Source organism: Zootoca vivipara, chromosome 12 (genome assembly GCF_963506605.1).
Source record: "Zootoca vivipara chromosome 12, rZooViv1.1, whole genome shotgun sequence".
NCBI lineage: Eukaryota > Metazoa > Chordata > Lepidosauria > Squamata > Lacertidae > Zootoca > Zootoca vivipara.
The window spans coordinates 27,052,599-27,073,029 of record NC_083287.1 but is presented as its reverse complement, the minus strand read 5'-3'; the positions used below and the strand labels follow the sequence as shown (position 1 = coordinate 27,073,029).

General features: G+C 45.6%; 1 protein-coding gene across 1 annotated transcript; it reads right to left on the bottom strand.

Annotated features, from left to right (window-relative positions):
* Positions 1-13,071: 13,071 nt before the first annotated feature.
* Positions 13,072-18,208, bottom strand: SOSTDC1 (sclerostin domain containing 1). Its single transcript, XM_035128983.2, has 2 exons — positions 17,928-18,208; positions 13,072-14,380 (listed from the first exon to the last, which is right to left on the bottom strand). The coding sequence occupies exons 1-2, from the start codon at positions 18,121-18,123 to the stop codon at positions 13,965-13,967; spliced, it is 612 nt and encodes a 203-aa protein (XP_034984874.1). The 5' UTR covers positions 18,124-18,208; the 3' UTR covers positions 13,072-13,964.
* Between the last annotated feature and the right edge of the window lie 2,223 nt (positions 18,209-20,431).

The following is a 20,431-nucleotide window of genomic DNA, read 5'->3' as shown; positions in this document are numbered from 1 at the left end:
AGAAAAGTGGATCAAATGCCCAGCATTATGTGACTGATAGGTGCCTTCAGCTTGAGAGTTACTGGTACATCTTATTTACATCTGCTGCTTAGCAAGCAACTTCTCGATTGATCTAGACAAGGGCGTACCCACCATTCGGCAAGTTAGGGCAGCTGCCCTACTCTAGAAGCAGGGCTGGTGGGCAGAGGCGGAGCACAGCCCGGCGGAGCGCGAGTTCGCCATTCCCGCCGCACCGCGCCACACCCTCCCTCCAGCTCCCCGGCGCGCCCTCAGGCAAGGCCAAGCGCGGCGGGGAACCAGGGAGCGCGGCGCGGTGGGCGGGAACGCCGAACTCGCGCTCCGCTGGGCTGGGCTCCGCCTCCGCCCACCAGCCCTGCTGCTAGGGAGGGGCACAGCCCGGCGGAGCGCGAGTTCGCCGTTCCCGCCCGCCACGCTGCGCCCTCCCTCCAGCTCCCCGTCGCGCCCTCTGGCAAGGCCAAGCGCGGTGGGGAACCAGAGAGCGCGGCGCGGCGGGCGGGAACACTGAACTCGCGCTCCGCTGGGCTGGGCTCCGCCTCCGCCCACCAGCCCTGCTTCTAGGGAGGGGCACAGCCCGGCGGAGCACGAGTTCGCTGTTCCCGCCCACTTTGTGGCCCCTCCCCTTCCGTGCCTTGGCCCCTCCCCTTGCCCCCCCTAGTTTTGATCCTGGGTACGCCCATGGATCTAGAAAAGGGTTGGAGAAACTTTTTCAGTCTGAGGGCCACATTCCCTCAGGTACAATCTCCGAGGGGACTCGTGCAAGTGATGAGCAGAACCGGACACAAAGATAGGAGGAGCAATAGATGTGACTTTTACATTTGTGCAATAGTCTACATTCCTGCCACACTAAAGTCAGAGGAGTCTACACATCCTCCACACACACCTCTCCATCCAGGTAAGCAAAAAGCATAATCACAGTTTCCAGCACACCCTAGCTAGGCAAAAACACCCTAGAATGATTCTAGAAACACTGAATTCTAGACAAATGCTCTGCTTGATCTTAACTATTCAACAATAATAAATAATTATTAAATATTAAAATTAAATTATACCCAAATGGTTTTCTTTTTATTAAATCCTATTAAATCTGATTTTTTTTTAGTCTGGAAAAGAAAAGGGGTGAACCAAGAGATGTTTACCTTCTCTGCTACTCTTTGAGATCATTATTTTTCTTGTTAAACATCTCTGTGTGCTTTTTTAATGGCCCAGTGGATCGAAAACTTAGTAAATAAGTTTGATCACAGCATAAATGCTTGTGCTTCAGTATGATTGATGTGAATGTGCTATTCGGTTCCTAGTTAGAAGCGTAGGGAACGTTTGCACTTTTAATTTTTTTGCTAAAGAACTGATGTGTCACTGGCGCAATTTAGTTTTGCTTTCAAGTAATGTAAATGTAGTTCACGAAAAGATTTATCACCCTGAGTTAACGATCTTGATAAAATCTTGCTTCTCTTATCTTTTCACTACTATTTTGGGAAGGGGCCATTGCTCAGTGGCCGGGCTCACTCTTCGTTTGCAGAAGCCCCCCAGGTTCAACGCCTGGAGCTTCCAATTAAAAAGGAATTTAGACAAGTTTAGTGGGGCAAATGCCAGGGGCCCATGTGCCCCAGAAGACTGAGGGTGTTTGCCAGCATCCCTTTCTCCTTTTTCTTATCAGGACGATGCATTGGCAACAATTAGCACTGTGCAGCGAAGAAAGGGTATAGGTGAGGCTGCAGCCACTCGCTAATCTTCACTTCATCAGAATGCCTCTGGGCTCTACCCTAGCAAAAAAGTTCAAAAGAAAAGAAAAAAGAATGGTCTTCCACTCCTGCCACAACTGGCATGTGCTCACCCCCAACATGAATTTGACCTTTGAGCATTCCATTCAAATCGTCAGAACTCTTCAGCTAAGGGCTGACTGTTCAAAACAAATCTTGAAAGGCCCGGTTGTTTCCTTGGCCTGCTAACTCATTGCTGAGGGAGAAAACCACCTCAGGGGTGGTTCTCCAGGCTACTTGCAAAGTGAATATGCTTTGCGTACACACGTGCTAAATCCTGTCTGTGGTGCCTACCCTCATCCCCAATAAAGAGGCAGGAGTCAGGAATATGGATTAAAATTGGCCACAACTTTATTGAATTCAAACGTGGGAAACTTGGCTCAGGCCTTGGCAGGTAACCCTCTCAGCCCCTGTGGCTGAGGATATGCAGGTTGACGGGGCCCGAGAGAGGGGACTGTAAAGCGCAAACTTACACAGCATGCCCTCCTCTGACCCCATCTGGGAGTTTGACCTACAAGCCGCTGCTCCAGGGCCAGGGACTCCCGATTTTTGCCCCCTTTTTAGTTGGGCCCCTGCAACGCCGCCGCATGAAGATAGACAAAGGAAACCTTGCCAAGGCCTAAAAACCGCCACCCGAGGCCCTTAAGGGGCCTCGCCGCCAAGTCCCACGACCGAGTGACCATAACCCGTACTCTGACATCCGAGCCTAACGCCCACCCGGTCCAAGAGGGCCTGCCGCAAGTCATCTAGCCAGAGGTCATTCCCACGCGGGGTCAGATGCACCCCATCGGCCCTGAAAATGTCCATCGCGTCCACCCTAATGGCGGGGTGTGGGATAGAGAACCCCCCAATTTTTTGCATGGTGTTGCGCATTGCTCTGTTAATTTTTTGGACCGCATAATTAATGCGAGAAGGATTGGAAACCCCCCTCCAAGACAGGCGGGGGATTAGATAGGACCAGCCTATTGCCATTGATGGGTACAAGGTGTGGAGCCTCTCCATATCAGCCTTTGCCACAAGGGGAATTGCTGCGGGGAAGGCGAAACCTGCCAATGCAGGGAAATTCCTTCCCGGTCCTGAATACAGCAACCAACTATGCCGCAGCAGCGCCCGCTCACCTGTAACGCAAAACGTTATGCTGTAAAGAAAACACTGTTAGCCTGATGATCGCTGCCTTAGGAAGGAATTTTTAATTATTATTGTTATTATTATTTGGAAAGAAGAAAGTTAACGGAAACACTGTTAACCCGGTGATCGCTGACCTAGGAAGGAAATTACAAAACGCAATTAAATGAGGGAGGGAGGGTGGGTGACTGGAACAGGAAGAAGGACAAAGAGGCTTCGCCACGGTGCTCCTGTCCCTTTTCTTTGGCCTTACTCCCGCCCCCACCGGCCAGGTGCCCTTTGTCTTTACTGGCCGTGTGGCAGGTCATAGGCCCGACGCAGACAGGTAGGCGTCACCAGCCAGGTAAGCCCCGCACGGTGTCGCAAACCTCGCCCACCTGAGGGGAGGGGTGAGGGCGGATATTGCTGGAGACCTCCATCACCTTTTACGTAATTCCTAAGTTCTTTGTTCCATGAAGGATGGTGTAACAGAGGAGGGGAGTGAGGTGAGACTGAGCAGAAATGAGATGGGTGCAATCCTGCTCCATGGAAGAATTTAATAGCTGGAGCAGACAATTCCTTGTACAAGGGTGCTCATCAGGTATTGTTAGAGGAGGGAATATGGGTATTGTTTCCTAGATTTTCTTCCATTCCACATACTCCATTCCACATACTCCATTCCACATATCCCCAAACGTCTGCTGATACAAGGCAGCTCTCCATATCCCTATGCCATGAGTCTTGTGAGGGATGTCTTGCTATATATGTGATCTATATTCCCTTCTTGAGAGCACAAATTGAATAGATACTCATGATGGCATGCCATGATCAGCTGTGAGAATCTTAGCACCCTAAGAAGCTTATCCTGAGTCAGACTGCTGGCCCATTCACTGAGCATTGTCTACAAAGACTAGCAGAGGATCTCCAGGATTTCAGGCATGTATTTTTCTCAGTCCTCGGAGATACCAAGGATCGAAAGCATTAGTTCAACTGCTGAGCCTTGGGGTACATCCTAGGAGTACATCCTATGCATAGTCTTAGCTGTGGGGTGGGGAGAAAAGGGGTCATGGTTTGCATTTTTCCATTGACTTCAGTGGGAGTATGCAATTTACTTCCCTCTTCTTAGAGGGTGGAGAGAAGCCACAAGCAGCAGCAGCAGAATAACAACAGCAACAGCAACAACAAATTATTTATAACCCCCCCCCAATCTGGCTCAGTTTCCCCAGCCACTCTGGGAGGTTCCCAGCAGAATTAAAAGCACAATAAAGCATCAGACATTAAAAACTTCCGTAAACAGGGCTGCCTTCAGATGTCTTCTAAAAGTCAGGTGGTTGTGTGCGTACCTCCCTTTTGCATACGCAGGTGTCCAGCAGCCCACATCCAGTGGAGCTGTGGGCACGCTAATGCAGTGGCAGAGTACCAGCAAGAAGCGACGCTATAGAGGCATTTGGCATCGCGAAACCTTCTTTATTTGCAGCAAACCAAAAAAACAAACATAGCTAGTGTGAGCAGCAGCTTCACACATGTTCTCTCTGTCCGAGAAGCAGAGAACAAAACGAGAAGGTACAAAAGCACACAAAACGGAAGTACCGTGTCTGCGTTCCGTTCCCATATTCCTAACACCATGAAATGTGTGGATCATGAGATCCAACAGCAATGAGAGAATGAAATTACTAACAGGTTATTTTTTCCCCTTGACATCTGTTGGGAGGGTGTTCCACAGGTCGGGCGCCACTACCGAGAAGGCCCTCTGCCTGGTTCCCTGTAACCTCGCAGTGAGGGAACCGCCAGAAGGCCCTCGGAGCTGGACCTCTGCATCCAGGTGGAACGATGGGGTTGGAGATGCTCCTTCAGCTATACTGGGCCGAGGTCATTTAGGGATTTAAAGGTCAGTACCAACACTTTGAATTGTGCTCGGAAAGATACTGGGAGGCTCGTTTGTTCATGCATTGCCATGTTCTTACATCCATTCTTCCCCCGCTTATGCTGACAGTATCCTGCCAGAAGAAAGGCTGCTTTGGTGGTAGACTTTGCTGGCATAAGGGTATCCAGGGGCGTACCCAGGATCAAAACTGGGGGGGGGGGGCAAGGGAAGGAAGGAAGAAAGAAAGAAAGAAAGAGAGAAAGAAGGAGTGAGAGAGAGAAGGAAGGGAGGGAGAGAAAAAGGAAGGAAGAAAGAGGGGGAAAGGAAGGATGGAGCTCCCATCCGCCCGCCCCCCAGCTCAGGCTGCTCCTCCCCCCTCCCACGTTCCTGTCGCTGGCTGCAGCCGCGGAGGGGGCGGAAACAGCCCGATTTCCATAACCTGCAGCGACTTTTCCCCTTCAGTTTTCGGAGGGGAAAAGTGCGGGTTATGGTCCATAAAATACGGTGATTTTTTTTTTTTGCTTCTAGGGGGGGCAGCTGCCCCCCTGCCCTTCACTGGGTATGCCCATGAGGGTATCTCTATGCCCACATAGAGTCTAGTCTATTGTTCCTATCCCCACATAGTGGTACCCCCTTAGGGATAGGATTGCACTGTGAATCATCTTTTCAAAACTTCTGGCCCAGTTTCAGCAATCATTTCTGATTTAAGGAATATGTGTAAAAACCTGTATCCTTGCATGGAAAACAGCCCCTGGCAAAAGTTGTAATACTCCCATTATGAGCCAGGATTATTTATTTATATTATTTCTTTCATAAGCGCTTTTTTTTTGGTGTGTTAAATTTACAGCAACTCTTACTCACCCTTCGAACATCCTTAATCCTTTCAGAAGTATTCAGTTGGCCACCGTGCTTCTCATCTTCTTTGGAAGTGAGAGTAAGAGAGAGAGAGAGGAAAGGAATGTACTTGGTCTGCCAAAAAGAAAAGGGGGAAAAATCACGGAAGAGGTCCCTTGGTACAGAAAGTTAGCAGCCCAAAAAACTTTTTGTTATTTGAAATAAGATTAGTACATGAGGAATGACTGCAAGTGTCACCAAGAAGAGTAGAACACCATTAGAAACAAACCATAACTGTTTCTCCTGTGTATTTTTCCCACCCCCACTCATACATGCATAACTCAGAGTGTTTTATGGATCTTTTCCTGATTTTATCTTATATGTTGTACTCTGCCTTGCTATATTTTTATGAAAGTGTGGGTAATCCATTCATAAATAAATAAATAGAATAAACCATGAGGCCACCTCCTCCCAAGTGGAAGAGTGTAGTTATGCTTCCTATCTTGTAAGTTATATAAGACTTCCATAGGTCTAGGTCCCTGCAAAAGGATGTCTCCAGCTAAGTTTTACTCAGAATAGGCCAACGAAAATTAATGGACCTAAACTAGCCAAGCCCATTCATTGTCTATTCTAATTAGGACTAGTGTTGGATACAACTCAATGACCGTCTTCCTGTAGCTGCCTTAGGAGGAGCCGTCAGGGCCCTCTTGGAGCTGTCCAAGGTCCTGTTCTTGTTTGCCCTCTGCTTTGACCTGCCTTCACTGGACAGTGCCTGCTTCCCCAGTGAGCCTCAACCTCCCACAAATCTGAAAAAGCAAAAATTGCAGATTAAAGCTGTCCAGTCCAAACGGGGATTGGGACACAGGGATAGGGGACCTCAGCTGTTTGTTCCTGCTTTCATCAGCTGTTTTTTGGAGCAGGGGGCAATCTGGAGATAAATGGCTAAAGACTCCTCCATGCCACAATCCCAGTTTGGATTGGGCCCCCCATAATATACGACTGACTTTGCAAAACATTTAGTCAGTGACTAATTGAGTGAATAATATCATGTATTTGGTCCCAAAAAGTTCTAGAATACCATCTTAAAAGCCCTTAGCTCTCACTCACCCAATGAATTAATGACACATATTGAGTGAGTTGCTGTGCTAGTCATACCTTGTGAGTGTGTGTGAATCTGAACTTCTGATATGGTTTATCTCTGTAGATCATGGCATAAGTATAAGATTGACATAACTATAATATGACACAAGACCCCCCATGATGAACTCCAGTAATCATGAAACCAGCCTGACACACATCTTGGCTTAAAGGTTAGCACATGCAAATTTATTTGTCAAGTACAAGATACTCAACTCCTCAGTGAGATCCACCCCCGCAAATGGTAAGGTGATCTGATCTGAAGGCAGATCCAGACAAGAGATGGCCAGATTCAGATAATGGCAAGCTATCACAAGTCTTTCACCCTTTTTGTTAAGCAAATGGGAACAGGATGACCAAAGAGAACTAGGCAGGAAATTCTGGAAGGGATTATGGAAGTTGTAGGGATCACTCAGTCCACAGCCCCCTCCATCTACACTGGCATGCCTTGGAAAATTGGTATTTAAAAACCCATTCAATTCAAAGGTCAGTTAGCTCTCATAGCTCCAACAGGACAGAACTTACCCAGTGCTTTCCAGAACTCAGCACACTTCTGTGTCACTTTAAGGACAGGTATACTTTCCTTCCACCCTCTCCTTCTAGTGTGAGTCTATGGCAAAATTGTCATGCCAATTCTTCTGTAGGCCTCATAGAATAGTTAGGAAATATTTAACTCTTTAAATAAAGTGTGTATGCATTGTAATTTGCCACCTGCTTTGACTGTAACTCTGCTGTCTAAAGCAGTGTGTGTGTGTGTGTGTGTGTCCAGGGGCGTTGCAAAGAGTAGGAAGAAGCACAAAGCTTTGTGCTTCTTCCTGCTCAGGCGGAGCAGTGAGGGGCGTCAGTGAGCTACGGAGCGGGTTGCCGGCGCTCCCGCTCTAGCATTGGGATCCTCGGATCTGGGAGCTGGAGCACCGCCCCCCAGCAACCCGCTCCGTAGTGTGACACGTGCGTCGTGACGCGCAACGGGTTTGCCGCCCCGGGCAGCCAGAAGGCTAGCGACACCACTGTATATATCTATTCTGTCACTCCCATTTTCTATAATAAATTGAGCTTTCTGTATTTCTTTGTGTGAGAGCTTCTTGTGGGCATAAGGTTAAGGTTAACACACATCCATAACAAGCTCACGTCATAACGCCAAGCCAAAGATCCTGAAGCTCTTGCATGAGTGCTGGCTGCAGACACATGGACACACAAACCTGCAGCCTTTAACCATACATTATTCAAGGATTTCATAGACTGGTCATTTTCTTATATTGGTGCATGATGCTATAAAGTCACAGCCTCACAGAACTGCTAGTCTCACCAGGGAATTTTGAAGATCTCCTCTGTAATACCCATCACCCTTGGTTCAGCTACCCCAGCAGATAGTTATCAGGTAGCTGTGGTGAACCTATAGCCTCATCCTATAACCAGATTAGTTACAGTATAAAATGTCTTATTTACTTGAAGCACATTGGTGCCCCTGAGTGCATTCTACATTTCGAGAAGTTGCATTCCAAATTCCAGGCATCTCTGCTTCTCATTTCAGGAACTGGAAGATGAGAAGCTTGGTTGATTTTTAAAAACAGAACAGGCTGTGCAGCCATGTGGCAAAGATACTGCCATTTCCCAAATGTGTTAAGAACAAATTTGGAGCATTGCAAGAAGTTAATTGAATTCAGTATTGTGATCATTATGGATATATATTCTCCAGTTATTAGAGTATGGAATATCTCCATACCAGGGGAAAACAGAGAGGTCTTGAGGTTGTTGTTGTTGTTGTTTTTTTAAAAAAGATGTGCAATGCAATCCTATCACGTGTTTACACAGAAGTAAGTCCCACTGTGCTTAATTTACTTCCAGGTAAGAGTACATAGAATTGCAGAGGTTGATGTAGAGGAGGAATGAGAATGGACAGATCTGTCTGCTTCTGTTTATATCAGGCTCTTCAAGCATGTTTCCACATCAAGCTGCATTTTAAAAAACAACAGCAGAAATATGCACATTGTATTTTCTCCATAAAATATGCATTTTTATTATACCCTAAAATACATATTTTGGTGTACATAGTAACCTAAAATGCTTATTTTATCTGTATTTCAGTATTCTTTTGTTTTTGTTTTTTGAATGATCAATTTGTGGGTCTGTATTGAAAAATTGAAAGATGTGCAAAAACCAAAGCTATTTGTGTTCCAATCTGCACCTTAGCCCACAGAGTGAATGGAGTCAGCACACTTTAATATTGCAGACCCAACAAGATCCCCAGAACCCCTAGGAAGAAATTGACATGGGCAAAACGTGAAACAATTTGAAAAGCTGGATGGCTTTCAAAAAGATGCTCAGGCAAGTCTTGTTGTGGGGCTGATGTTCAAGCAAAGGGAACAAGTCTAGTGACAGACTGTCTGCCCGGCTCATAAATCTGCAGACAAATTTAAGTTTTCACCTGGAGCTACATTTACAAGTATGTCAATGAAATTAAAATCAAAGCCCCCTTGCCTGGCCTGCGGGAAAGGAAGTGCATCATGAGAAGAGAATGCTTTCCAGCACTCACGGATCCTTCTAAGTTTCTGAAATCCTCCAAGTTAGCACTGTAGCAACAAGAATCCCAGAGTGGAATGTGTTGAACACGCTCATGATTAATGTGGCAGTTCTTCAGGAAGGATGTAAAGGTCAGGTTGAGGAGGACTCTGGTTATTTATGAGGCAGAAATCTTTCAGGTATTTCCAAGGGTGTTATTCAAGTCAGCATTATTCTGTGACTGAACTTGGATTTGACATTTCTGGGTTTCAAAGGCAGTTGAGGAGAAATGCCTAGCAGGTTGTGTGTGTGGCGGCAGTTTAAAGGGGAAACGGAATGAAAGTTAAGCTTCTAATCGTTGTTGCAAACATGTCACAAACTTTGTCTCCCAACCTGGGAATATTTTCAAGCCATTCTAGCTCACTCCTTCCAACCATCATCATATGTTGTTCTTCTGTATTTCCATGGTGCTCTCAAAACAGCAAACATGCCAGAGGAGAATGTATTTCCTTTCATTAAATATAACCCTGATTACTCCTTGGCTCTAGGCATTTTTCATCAGCAGATAACAGTTCACTAATGAGGTTGATATTGCTTTTTCAGCTGACTCATGCCAGCACTGGGATTAATCAGTTCAGGAGAAAAAATTTTTTATCCTTGTTCATAGACATAGTTTGCACTCTATATTTTATAATCCAAATGACAGAATAATTGTGTTCTTTTCTATTATATATTCCAGCAGATTATTGTTTGGCTTTGAATGATTCTGCTGTTTAAACAGTGGCACCTTTTTCTTCTTTTTCTCTTTTGCAAACTGATTTTGCATTTTAGTGTTACTGGATCCAGACTGATTTAGTCACACTTTAGTCCCATGGATGAATCTGTTTCATTGTTTTTAATGGGACTAAATGACGTCTGATGTAGTCTTAATCCAACCCATTGAATTATTAGATTTTTGGATGGCCTTGCCCTAAAAGGCTGTCGAAAATATTTAAATAAATGAATGATGACAAAGTGTATTTACATGATGTAAAATAGATTTAGTTAGCCACCAAGAATCATCAGAACATCAGAAGAGCTCTATTGGATCAGACCAAAGGCTCATCTAGTCCAACCTTCTGTTCTCACAATGGCCAATCTGCTTATGGAGAGCTCACAAACAGGGCACATGACTGGTTGCAGCTTCCAGCAACCTGGTATTCAGAGGCATATTGCCTCTGGTACTGGAAGTCAAATACTCATCATAAAATAGTATGTATTGGTGTTGGTTAGAGCAAGGTGCTTATAATGCCAAGGTTGCAAGTTTGATCCCCGTATGGGACAGCTGCATATTCCTGCATCGCAGAGGGTTGGACTAGAATCTAGATGATCCTCAGGGTGCCTTCTAACTCTACAACTATGATTTCTCTGAAAGTCTTATCCTCCAGGAAATCATCAAATGAAAAGTCTGGTTGGCTAGCAGCCCTTGGGCAGTTCCCACATGTGCCCGAAACTTTGCCCAATTATCGTGTACAGCTGATTTTGTAGATAACTAATTCTGAGCATCTCTGGAACCTGACCATAAAGTTTAAGTTGCCATGTAGTATTTAAGCATTGTTTAATTGCTTAATGTGCCTCTGTCAATAAAAAAGTCTTCCCTAGTTAACTGCAACATGGCTGGAGTGGGGGTGTAAATTTCTTTTGCAGGACGTGCTTTCCCTACCTCTTCTGTTTGCAAACCTTGGCTTCGAGACACTACTGGATGGACTGCTTGCTTGCAAAACGAATCACTTTCTTTGGTTCAGCATGAACCAGCACAAGACATTCTACCCACATGAGGCAGAGCTGCCACTGACCGCCTCCTTTTGTGTGTTTTTCCCCCTGCTGTGGCAGTAGTCTCAGTGTGTCAAGGCTCTCCAGCGCTTCTCATTTGGCATTGTCTCCCCTGACAAAGGACCCTAGGAAATGTTGGGTCCTTCCAGGTTCAGAAGACCTTGAAGAGCACCCGCACTACTACTGTAGTTTAAGGGCAGTTCAACTTGAAAGGCTGCTGCTGTTCAAGTTTAGACAGTATTGGCCATGGCAAAGTGGCAGCGGTGCAGCCCTTTGCCCACAGTGCTTCGCTGTCAAGGAATAACCATTCCTCAGAGTAAGATGCAGCTGACCAGAGAGCCCCGTTTGAGTGTTGCTGACTGCTTTGCTGCAGGGGCAAAGTGGTGGCCTTGGGTCACAGCCACACAACGCATTTAAGAAGTTAAGAAGAGCCCATTGGATCAGGCCAGTGGTCCAGCAAGTCCAGGGTTTCCGAAACTTGGGTCTCCAGCTGTTTTTGGACTACAACTCCCATCATCCCTAGCTAGTAGGACCAGTGACCAGGGATGGTGGGAGCTGTAGTGCAAAAACTGCTGGAGACCCAAGTTTTGGAAAGACTGATCTAGTCCAACATTCTGTTCTCACAGTGGCCAACCATTTGCCTATTGGAAGCCTGAAAGGAAGGATCTGAGTTCAAGAGTGCTCTACCCACTTGTGATTCCCAGCACTCAGAGGCATACTGTCTCTGACATGGAGGCAGAGTATAACCACTGTGGCTAGTAGCTCCTGATACTCCATGAATTGGCCTAAAGACATCCAAATTGGTGGCCATCATAACTTCATGTGAGAGCACTCATACCAACAGCCATCTCTCTCCCTCAGGGGTGTCTTAGCCATAGAGGCTAGTGGTGTGGGGAACCATGGCGCCAAGTTCTGGAGGGTGCCACGGAAGAGGCCGGACGCGGCGCCTCCCTGCATCAGCTCACCGCCCCCGCCCCCTTTCAACTGAACTCACAACCCTTCCACACAAAAGTCCACTCCCTGTTTTCCTCTGACACTTCCTTCCTTTCAGAATTGTTATTTTTTAAAAAACAATTGAGAGGCAGAAAATCTTTCTGATCTGCCACTTACCCTGAGGTCAACTCATAGATCCCAATTTACCAATAGATCACTGCTGTATGCCAAGGCCAGATGATGCCTATGTTATAATACAGTCTTCAACTATCTTAAAAACAATTCCCTCCCCTCAAGCCACTAACTGCACACTGCACTGGTGTCGCCAACGAAGGGAGAAAGCTAGGGAAAGCTATGAGAGTCTGCTTCCTCTGCAGCCCTCTGAATGCTGGAGGCTGAACACTGGCATTTCTGTGGGTTCCCAGAAAGCACACCCTGCTCTTCCCCTTAGGCAATGGTGATCGTGCATGATGTGTGGGGCAGGAGGAGAGTGCTTATATACTATGGATCACTAAATGTCAGGTTGGTATGCAACTACAGCTGTAAATAGCGCAAGGATTTTTGCTTGTGCCTTTTCCTCTCTGCACAACCTCCCCCAATCTGCTCCAGGGGGTTGAGGAAAACCCCAGCACAGATTAAGCAGGGGGCCAGGGGGAGTCCCTTCGCACAGCCCAAAGGATTCTTGCAGTAGTGAATCTATTTTCTTGTGTACCGCCCAGGGGCAATTTCCTCCGTGCCACAATCAATGTCCCCTCCACAAATGTCTGGTGGTGGTTTGAACAATAGCACCGAGTGTGGTGGGGAGGAGCTGCCCTCTACACATTGGTGTTGCACTTGAGTTTATTTGGACAGGACCTGGGCAGGGCAGTGGCAAGATTGAGGCTGTGCAGGTGTACCAGCAGAGCCCATCTGGCATTTCCACCGATATTCACCAACCTTGAACTCACTGTCGCTGTGCCCTGCTTCAACCCTGTCTAGGTAAGCTGTAGCAATGTTGGAAGGTGGCTGAACAGGTCCACCACACTAGCAGCTATGGGGTGCCAATCCAGAGTACCCTGATGTGACCTGCCACTCAAAAACAGCCCTTACTTTATGTCACTGATGCATCATTCTTTTATGTGCTATTAAACCAAGGACAATAACAATGTTGTTGGTATGTTTTTATTAAAAATGGATGAAACTGATATGAAGTAAGATCTACTTTTTTTTAACCGCACACATAAAAAAATACAAATGCATTTTACAGTCTATTTACACAACATTTCCCACGTTTCAGCTTCCTTGAGTTGAAAACCAAAATGAGAAACTACAAAGGTTAAAATATCTATTTTACATTATCTACAAAATGTATATTCTACTCTGACCAAAAATCATAGGAAAACACTTTGATGCATGTGGGGAGGGGAGTGATAAGACGTAAAACAGGCATCTTAAAAAATATAAAACACATCAAAGCTCATTAAATAATTACATTAATAAATAGCTTTTGTTCAAATTTACTTTTGAAGCTGCTGTCATGCGTATTTTGCTTTTGTTTACAAATCTATGGATACAAATGTTTGGAAGAAAATGATCAGCACACACAATGCTTCCCCCCCCCAACTGGTGTGAAATCCAAATCATTCCTTTCCTTTTAAATGAGAGGTGTGAGACATGGATTAAATACTTGAGAACATGTGCCCATAAGAACACAACAGCAGCTCTCTACAATATAAAATATTGCATGTCCATGTCAACAGCTCTTTGTTCCAGTAAAAAAGAAGTTCAGTGAGCTGCAGGTCTGGATCCCATCTTGAAAATATAGATGCTCACCCCCTCCCCCCCACAAAAAGAAAAAGGTCCTTATGCACAGAATGCCCTTTTGAGTTTGGTCAAAGCCACAAGTATATGTACACCCAGCTGTGAAGCAAACAATGGCATGATAGAGTTTTCGTTAGGCAGTGATATCTGTAAAAGCAGGCAATTCATTGATAAGTTCAAATTTTAAGATGCATGGCTGAGTTCTAACTTGGGGGATGCTTCATGGATTTGCTGTTCCTTTTCCTCTCTTTATGATGCTGTGTGGGCTTTGTTTGAGATGCTCCTTCAAAGTTATGGCTGGATTCGTTGTGTTGCCTGGTGTATCTCTTGCACTTGCAAGCCGTAACGACAGTTACTTTGTAGGTTCTTGTACTTCCATCTTGACACTGAAGCTGAATCCTTTGGGTGCGGGTCTTGTCATTGACACATCGCCACTCCTGTGAGCTCCTTCTGCTCCAGTACTTGGAACCATAGCCTCCTCCGATCCAGTTAGGCAACACCGGCAAAGGGAGACACTCCCCAGCGCACACCAGCTCTTTCAGAGGGTTTATGCTGGTACATTGGCCGTCAGAAATGTATTTGGTGGATCTCAGTTCCCGGCATCCAACTTGAACGCGACCTGTCAAAGGCACAGAACATGGAGGTCAACGCTCACATTCCAATGGCCTACATTTATTTCCTGCATCAGAGTAGCTCACAAAGCCTTGGTACCCATGTTTATATGTCCTTCACGTGGCAGAGGGATGGGGCTCCTTCCTGCTGCACTATGTGTAGATGATGTAATATACAAGCCAGGAAGTCCTTGTCAACATCCATATTTGACATTATTGCTCCTCCCCCTGCAACCAGCTTCTCCATAGAGTAACTGTTTATGGATCTGCTCATGCAGGGATTCACAGAATATTGCAGCGGCTACTTCTGCGATCACAAGATACTTCCCATCACCAAAGCAGCCACTGTAATTTCCCTTGGTTCCCTGCAACGCATATTGTACTGCACATACACGCCTGGTGCGTATTGTGCATTCAGCTCTTGTTACACCATCTGAATGGTGGAGGAATGAGAGGGGCATGCTTCTCAGTCACATGGAGACTGGGCAAATGTCTGAACTGGGGCACAGAAAATGTCAACCCCTGGCAGTCAGTTGACATTTCATGGATGTCCTGGGTGATTATTTGGTATAATATTTTCCCACTATAGATGTGCACTTCATCTAGCCCAGTGTTTCCCAAACTTGGGTCTCCAGCTGTTTTTGAACTACAGTTCCCATCTTCTCTGACCACTGGTCTTGCTAGCTAGGGATGATGGGAGTTATAGTCCAAAACCAGCTGGAGACCCAAGTTTGGGAAACACTGATCTAACCCAATGGAGGCCAGGTACTAATTATTGGCTTCTACTTCTCCCTCTGGCCCAGGGGTGGAGAACATGTGACTTTCCAGATGTTGGTGGACTACGGACTACATCAGCCCCAGCTAGCCTGGCCAAGAGTCAAGGATGACAAGAGTGCCTGAAGTCCAACAGTGCCTGGAGGGCCATGGGCTCCCCGGCTCCCCATCCCTGTTCTGGGCCAAAACTGAATGACTAAAGCTGTAATAGTGCAGGTCTAAAAGATAATGGGATTGCCCCAGAGTAAGTAGGTTGCTAATTGTGGCCTGTTTGTACATATATTAGCTGCCTCGGCTTCTGATGGTATCAGAAGTAATACTGTGTTAAAAGCTCCCATCCACCAACCTGACTTGCATGAAATCATTGTCCTGGATCTTGATCTAAGATGGATTTGATCCAAGATGTTATGTATTTGTTTAGCTAGTGTGAAGATTTATGTGTGTTGTTTTGGGTGTTTAGGACATTAATGTGCTGGATTTAAATAACATCAATACGAAAAAGCTAAATGTATGCATACCATCTTCAAGGAAAACTTTAGCTCTGAGGAAGATTCTTAGAAAACTGTATTCTATACATTTTTCTTTGTCAAAATACACATTTTTCTTCAGGCGACAGTATTACAGTATTGCAACATTGCTTGTCAGTATGCTTTCTTAAAACAGGTAATACTGCTAAACCTGAGGCAATATTATTTCATTTTTTAAAAAAGACAACTGACATTGTACCAAGGCACTGAACCAGCCGCAAATACAGACATGTTTGTGCCTGCTTACATCTGCAGAGATATACCCTCAACGAAGTAAGCACAATTCCTTATTTTAATAATTACCCTTTGAAATGAACACACACCATGAATTTCAACACACACCTCTCACTCTTATGCTTTCTCTTTCTTAAAGAAAGTGGAAACTGTGCAATGTTATTCAAGAGCAATGCAAATAGCAGAATTATAGTTAATGAGCAAAGCCTCATGCCCATGATATTTCAACTTATGTTTGCTGCTTTGATTTCAAGTAGAGTTGAATGAACTTTTGTATAATAACAACAACAATAATCACACACATGGGCTTTTTTGCAGTCTCCTCAATATGGAGAGATATTTGTCTGGAAGAGCTTATGGGAAAGGTTCGTCTTATATAGGCACAACAGGCCAACTCAAATTTACCAAACTTTTTTTAGGGAGGAGGGTGTTAGGTGTAATCTAACACTCCATGCACACTGGATTTTTCAACCATCTCCGTTTTTCAAGAACCAGCAGGTATTCCTTAAGGCACACTCTGAAAGGATGTTCTTTTGTGCAAGATGGCACCAATAGAGTTCACACAAGAGATCTCCCCCAAATTCTAGTAGGGCAAAGCTAAATTTGCTAATGTGCCAACATGTCGTGCTTCTATCCATCAACCAATTCCCTCTCTATGGTGACATTCTGCAGGAAGTCCCCACCCAGGTTGTATGTGTGACTATTTATTACCTGAAGTGACTGCAGCTTCCCAGACTATTCCCCGCTGAGTATTTTAAGAGGAATAGATTTCTGCACACTATTCGTTGCCCAGATAATTTTGATCCAGGTTTGCATCCTGCACCTGGCTCAGGAATGTGAGTGAAAGGAAGTGGTTACCACTTTGCATTGTCTGTCTTCTTCAGTGCTTGCATGCATACAACTTTAGCTCCCCTCCCACCCCCATAGTGACAGTTCGCTGACAATGAATGCATACCGGGCTGTTCATGTAATCTTGCATTGACAAGATATTTCCTGTGTACTTAAACTACGCTGAGCAGAAATGCAGGCAAGCCTTTTTCCTTGTTTAAAAAAACGTGGTCATCAACTTTTTTTTACTCTTTTGGGAGACAAGGATGTTCATACTGAACCGGTGTGCCTTTCATATCTTTCAAATCTGGTTTATGGCTCAAGTCAACTCGACCACCACCCCCACCATCCCTGGGGAAAAAAAACTTTTCCCAACTGTGCCCCTCTTTTTTTCCAGCCAAAAGCCCAATCAGGGGAGCAGGGCATTTTCAAAGGCAAGTTGGAGCAGAGATCCTGGGTAGGTTGTGAACCTGTTTGTTGACACTGACTAGAGGAGTTAAGCAGGTAAGTGCTAATTCAGGAAGTAAAAAACAAAAATGCTGGAACCAAATCAAAGCTTGGCTGCTGAAAGTAAATGTTAGCTTTGTGAAGGGGCACAGACGAATGAGCTAGCTAGCTGAAAAGCCCGCTGTTACAGAGAGAGAGAGAGAGAGAGAGAGAGAGAGAGAGAGAGAGAGAGAGAGAGAGAGAGAGAGAGAGAGAGAGAGAGAGAGCGTTGTCTCTCCTGAACTACAGTACTTTGTCCCTTACAAAGACGCTTTATGAGAAATGAAAGGTAATCTCAAGTAGCCCCCGATTTGGAAGGAGAAAAAAATAAATAACTCAAGCACTTCTCTTTTTCTCCATTTAATATTCTGTCTTTTGCTCTCTGTTCAGATCTCATGAGCACAGGATCCAGGAGAGAACTCCCAAATGCAAAAAGCCTGGATGGATCTGATTTGGAATTAATAACAAGCCTGCCACGTTTTTTGCACGGGAAGTCATTCATTTTTTAAAAAAGCGTGCTTGGAGAGCCTCACCCCCGACCCCCTTGAGACGGAGTTCTCCGCAAGAACTTCCAAAGGCGGTGCATCCTTAATGGCAAACAGAATTCGACTTTTGAAACATCCTATGTAAAATAAAATAAGGGGCAGGGACTTGAGGAGGGAATAACGAACAGAGCGCATCTGTACAACTCCAAACAGATACTTACTGGTCCGGTCGAATCCCGGGTGTCTGCCTCCATTTCTCGCTTGGTTCAAGGTGCTGTTGTTGCTGGAGCTGGCCGGAATGGGTTTCACCACGTGGGAATAAAGGATCTCGGTGGCATCGTTCTTGAAAGCCCAGCAGCCCTTCAGGAGCAGGCAGGCGAGCAGAATGCCAGAGAGCTGAAGAGCGGAGAGGAGCATGGCTGGCTCAAGCTGCGCGCGCGCCTGTTGAATCCCAGCTCCTGCTTTTGCTGCTGCCGCTGCTGCTTCCTCCGCCGCCTTTTCTGCAACTGTGAAATTCCTCCCAGAGACTCCCTTTTTATAGTCCCAGAGGCTTGGCACTCGTGGAAGTGTAAGCTTGGGGAGAGCTTCAGGATGAAAACACAGACAAGGAGAGGGTGGGATCCCCTGGAAACAGCAAAGGATTCTTTTTTTCTTTTCTTTTCTTTTTTTACCAATGGAAGGCTGGAACAAAGGAGGAGCTTAAGGGGGGGAAGTCACTAATTGCAGGATTCCTAGGCCAGGTTTTTGAGGATGGGGAGAGGAAAGAAGGAATCTAAAAACTGCTCAGTAGCAACCAGACACTGCAGAGGGGATAAGTTGGTTTGCCGTTTCGGACACTCTGCATACCTGGCTTCTCCCCGCCCGCCCCCCTCACCTGGTGCAATTGATGTTGCATACTCACAATACCTTTAAAGCACATTTTCTCCTTCGAAGAATTCTGGGCACTGTGGTTAAAGGTTGCCGGTGGGAATTGTAACTCTGGGGGGGGGGGGCTAAACTACAGTGCCCAGAATTCTCTGAGGGGGAACGATGTGCTTTGAATATGTTTGGATTAAAGGTTTCAGGTGTATGCAGCCTTAATCACTGTTGCCAGTGAGGATCTGTCTTCCTAAGACTTTCTACTACAGTACTGTATTGGGTGGAGGGAGGTGTGGGTGGGTAAGAGAGAGATGGATTTTGTCATTTATGTGAAAGATGCAAAATTGTTCTGCACACTGCGGAAAAGGTTCAGGGCAGGCATAGTTTTCTGGAAGGGGGAGAAAATTGCAGCCCACTATACGTGTCCCGTGAATAATTTAAAGATGGCCTAGAGAAAGATTTTAATAATGTAGCTTTGATCAACGCAAAGCTTTCCTAAAGCAACTGTTTGTGTTAGGGGAATCGTCTCTTCTCAATATTCAGAGTGCTAGAAAGTCTCTGCTGTACTTCTCTGACACTGCTGACAAAGATAATGTGCATTCTTTGCCCCAAAGGAAGTTTCTTTAGACGGCTTCTGCAGCTCACATGGCCCAAGTTAGCCTCATTAAACCCTGTGGGAATACTCTAGCATAAGTGGCACATAACTTGGAGCTTTCACTTCATGAATCGTCTACTGCTATTTGAAGGATGCGAAAGTATATTTTACATAATGAGTAATAATAAGCTGTTCTGCAAAGAGGGGAAGGAAATCTTGCTTTGACCTGTAGCATTCTCCTGATGTCTTACTTCCAGATATTAAGCATTCATTTGAGATTCCTCTCCCTGAGATACTGGGCAACTGGTCCTCCAATGACCACATGCAGTGCTAAGCCACTAGCCATAGTTTAAGCAAATTAATCTGTCCATGCCTCCACTTTGCTCCTTCCTCTGTTGGGGGAACAAGCATGCAGTATAGCTGACTTAGTGTTATGTCTGACAGCCAGTGAGATGTAGTGGTTAGAATGTTGGACAAGGAGGACCTGGGAGATCTGGGTTCTAATCTCCACTTGGCCATGAAGCTCACTGGGTGACCTTGTGCCAGTCACTGTCTCTCAGCCTAACCTACCCCACAGGGTTGTTGTGGTGATTGGATGAGGCGGGGGAGAACCATGTATGCCACCTTGACCTCCTTTTGAGGGGGGGGGAAAGCTGGGGCATAAATGCAAAAAAATGAACAAATAAATAAAGCAGTGCTCTTAGCCGGCTTTGTTCCAGCAACCAACGTTTGTGGTACCCTGATTGTAGCTTGTTTGGCAGAAACACACTTCAAAGCTGGATTCCTGCAAGGCACTCTCTGCACTTGATCTAGGTCAGGGTTTCCCAAACTTGGGTCTCCAGCAGTTTTTTTTTTGGACTACAATTCCCATCATCCTTGGCCACTGGTCTTGCTAGCTAGGGATGATGGGAGCTGTAGTCCAAAAACAGCTGGAGACCCAAGTTTGGGAAACCCTGGCCTAGATGCTGCAGTTAGTGCAGAATGCTGCAGCGTGATTGCTGACAGGAGTGAAACCTTGTCAACATATAACACTTGTGCTCTGAGGTCTGCACTGCTTGCCAATTTGCTACTGAGACAAATTTAAGGCATTACTATATAAAGCCCTTAACAACTTGGGGACCAGTTTATCTGCAAGATCACGTTGCCTTATGCCCACTTGACCTCTTCAGTGTATGGAACTGGCACTGGGCACATAAGGGCCATTCTGCATTTGTAAGAAATCACTTTAGAACTCCCAGCAAGTACATCTATTTCCAGGTAGGTGCACCAGTC

Bases quoted from the DNA above. Each gene is read 5' to 3' on its own strand.
- SOSTDC1 (XM_035128983.2), bottom strand. From the start codon at position 18,123: ATGCTCCTCTCCGCTCTTCAGCTCTCTGGCATTCTGCTCGCCTGCCTG. The intron at 14,381-17,927 runs GTAAGTATCTGT...TGCCTTTGACAG, and splicing joins CCCGGGATTCGACCGGACCA to GTCGCGTTCAAGTTGGATGC.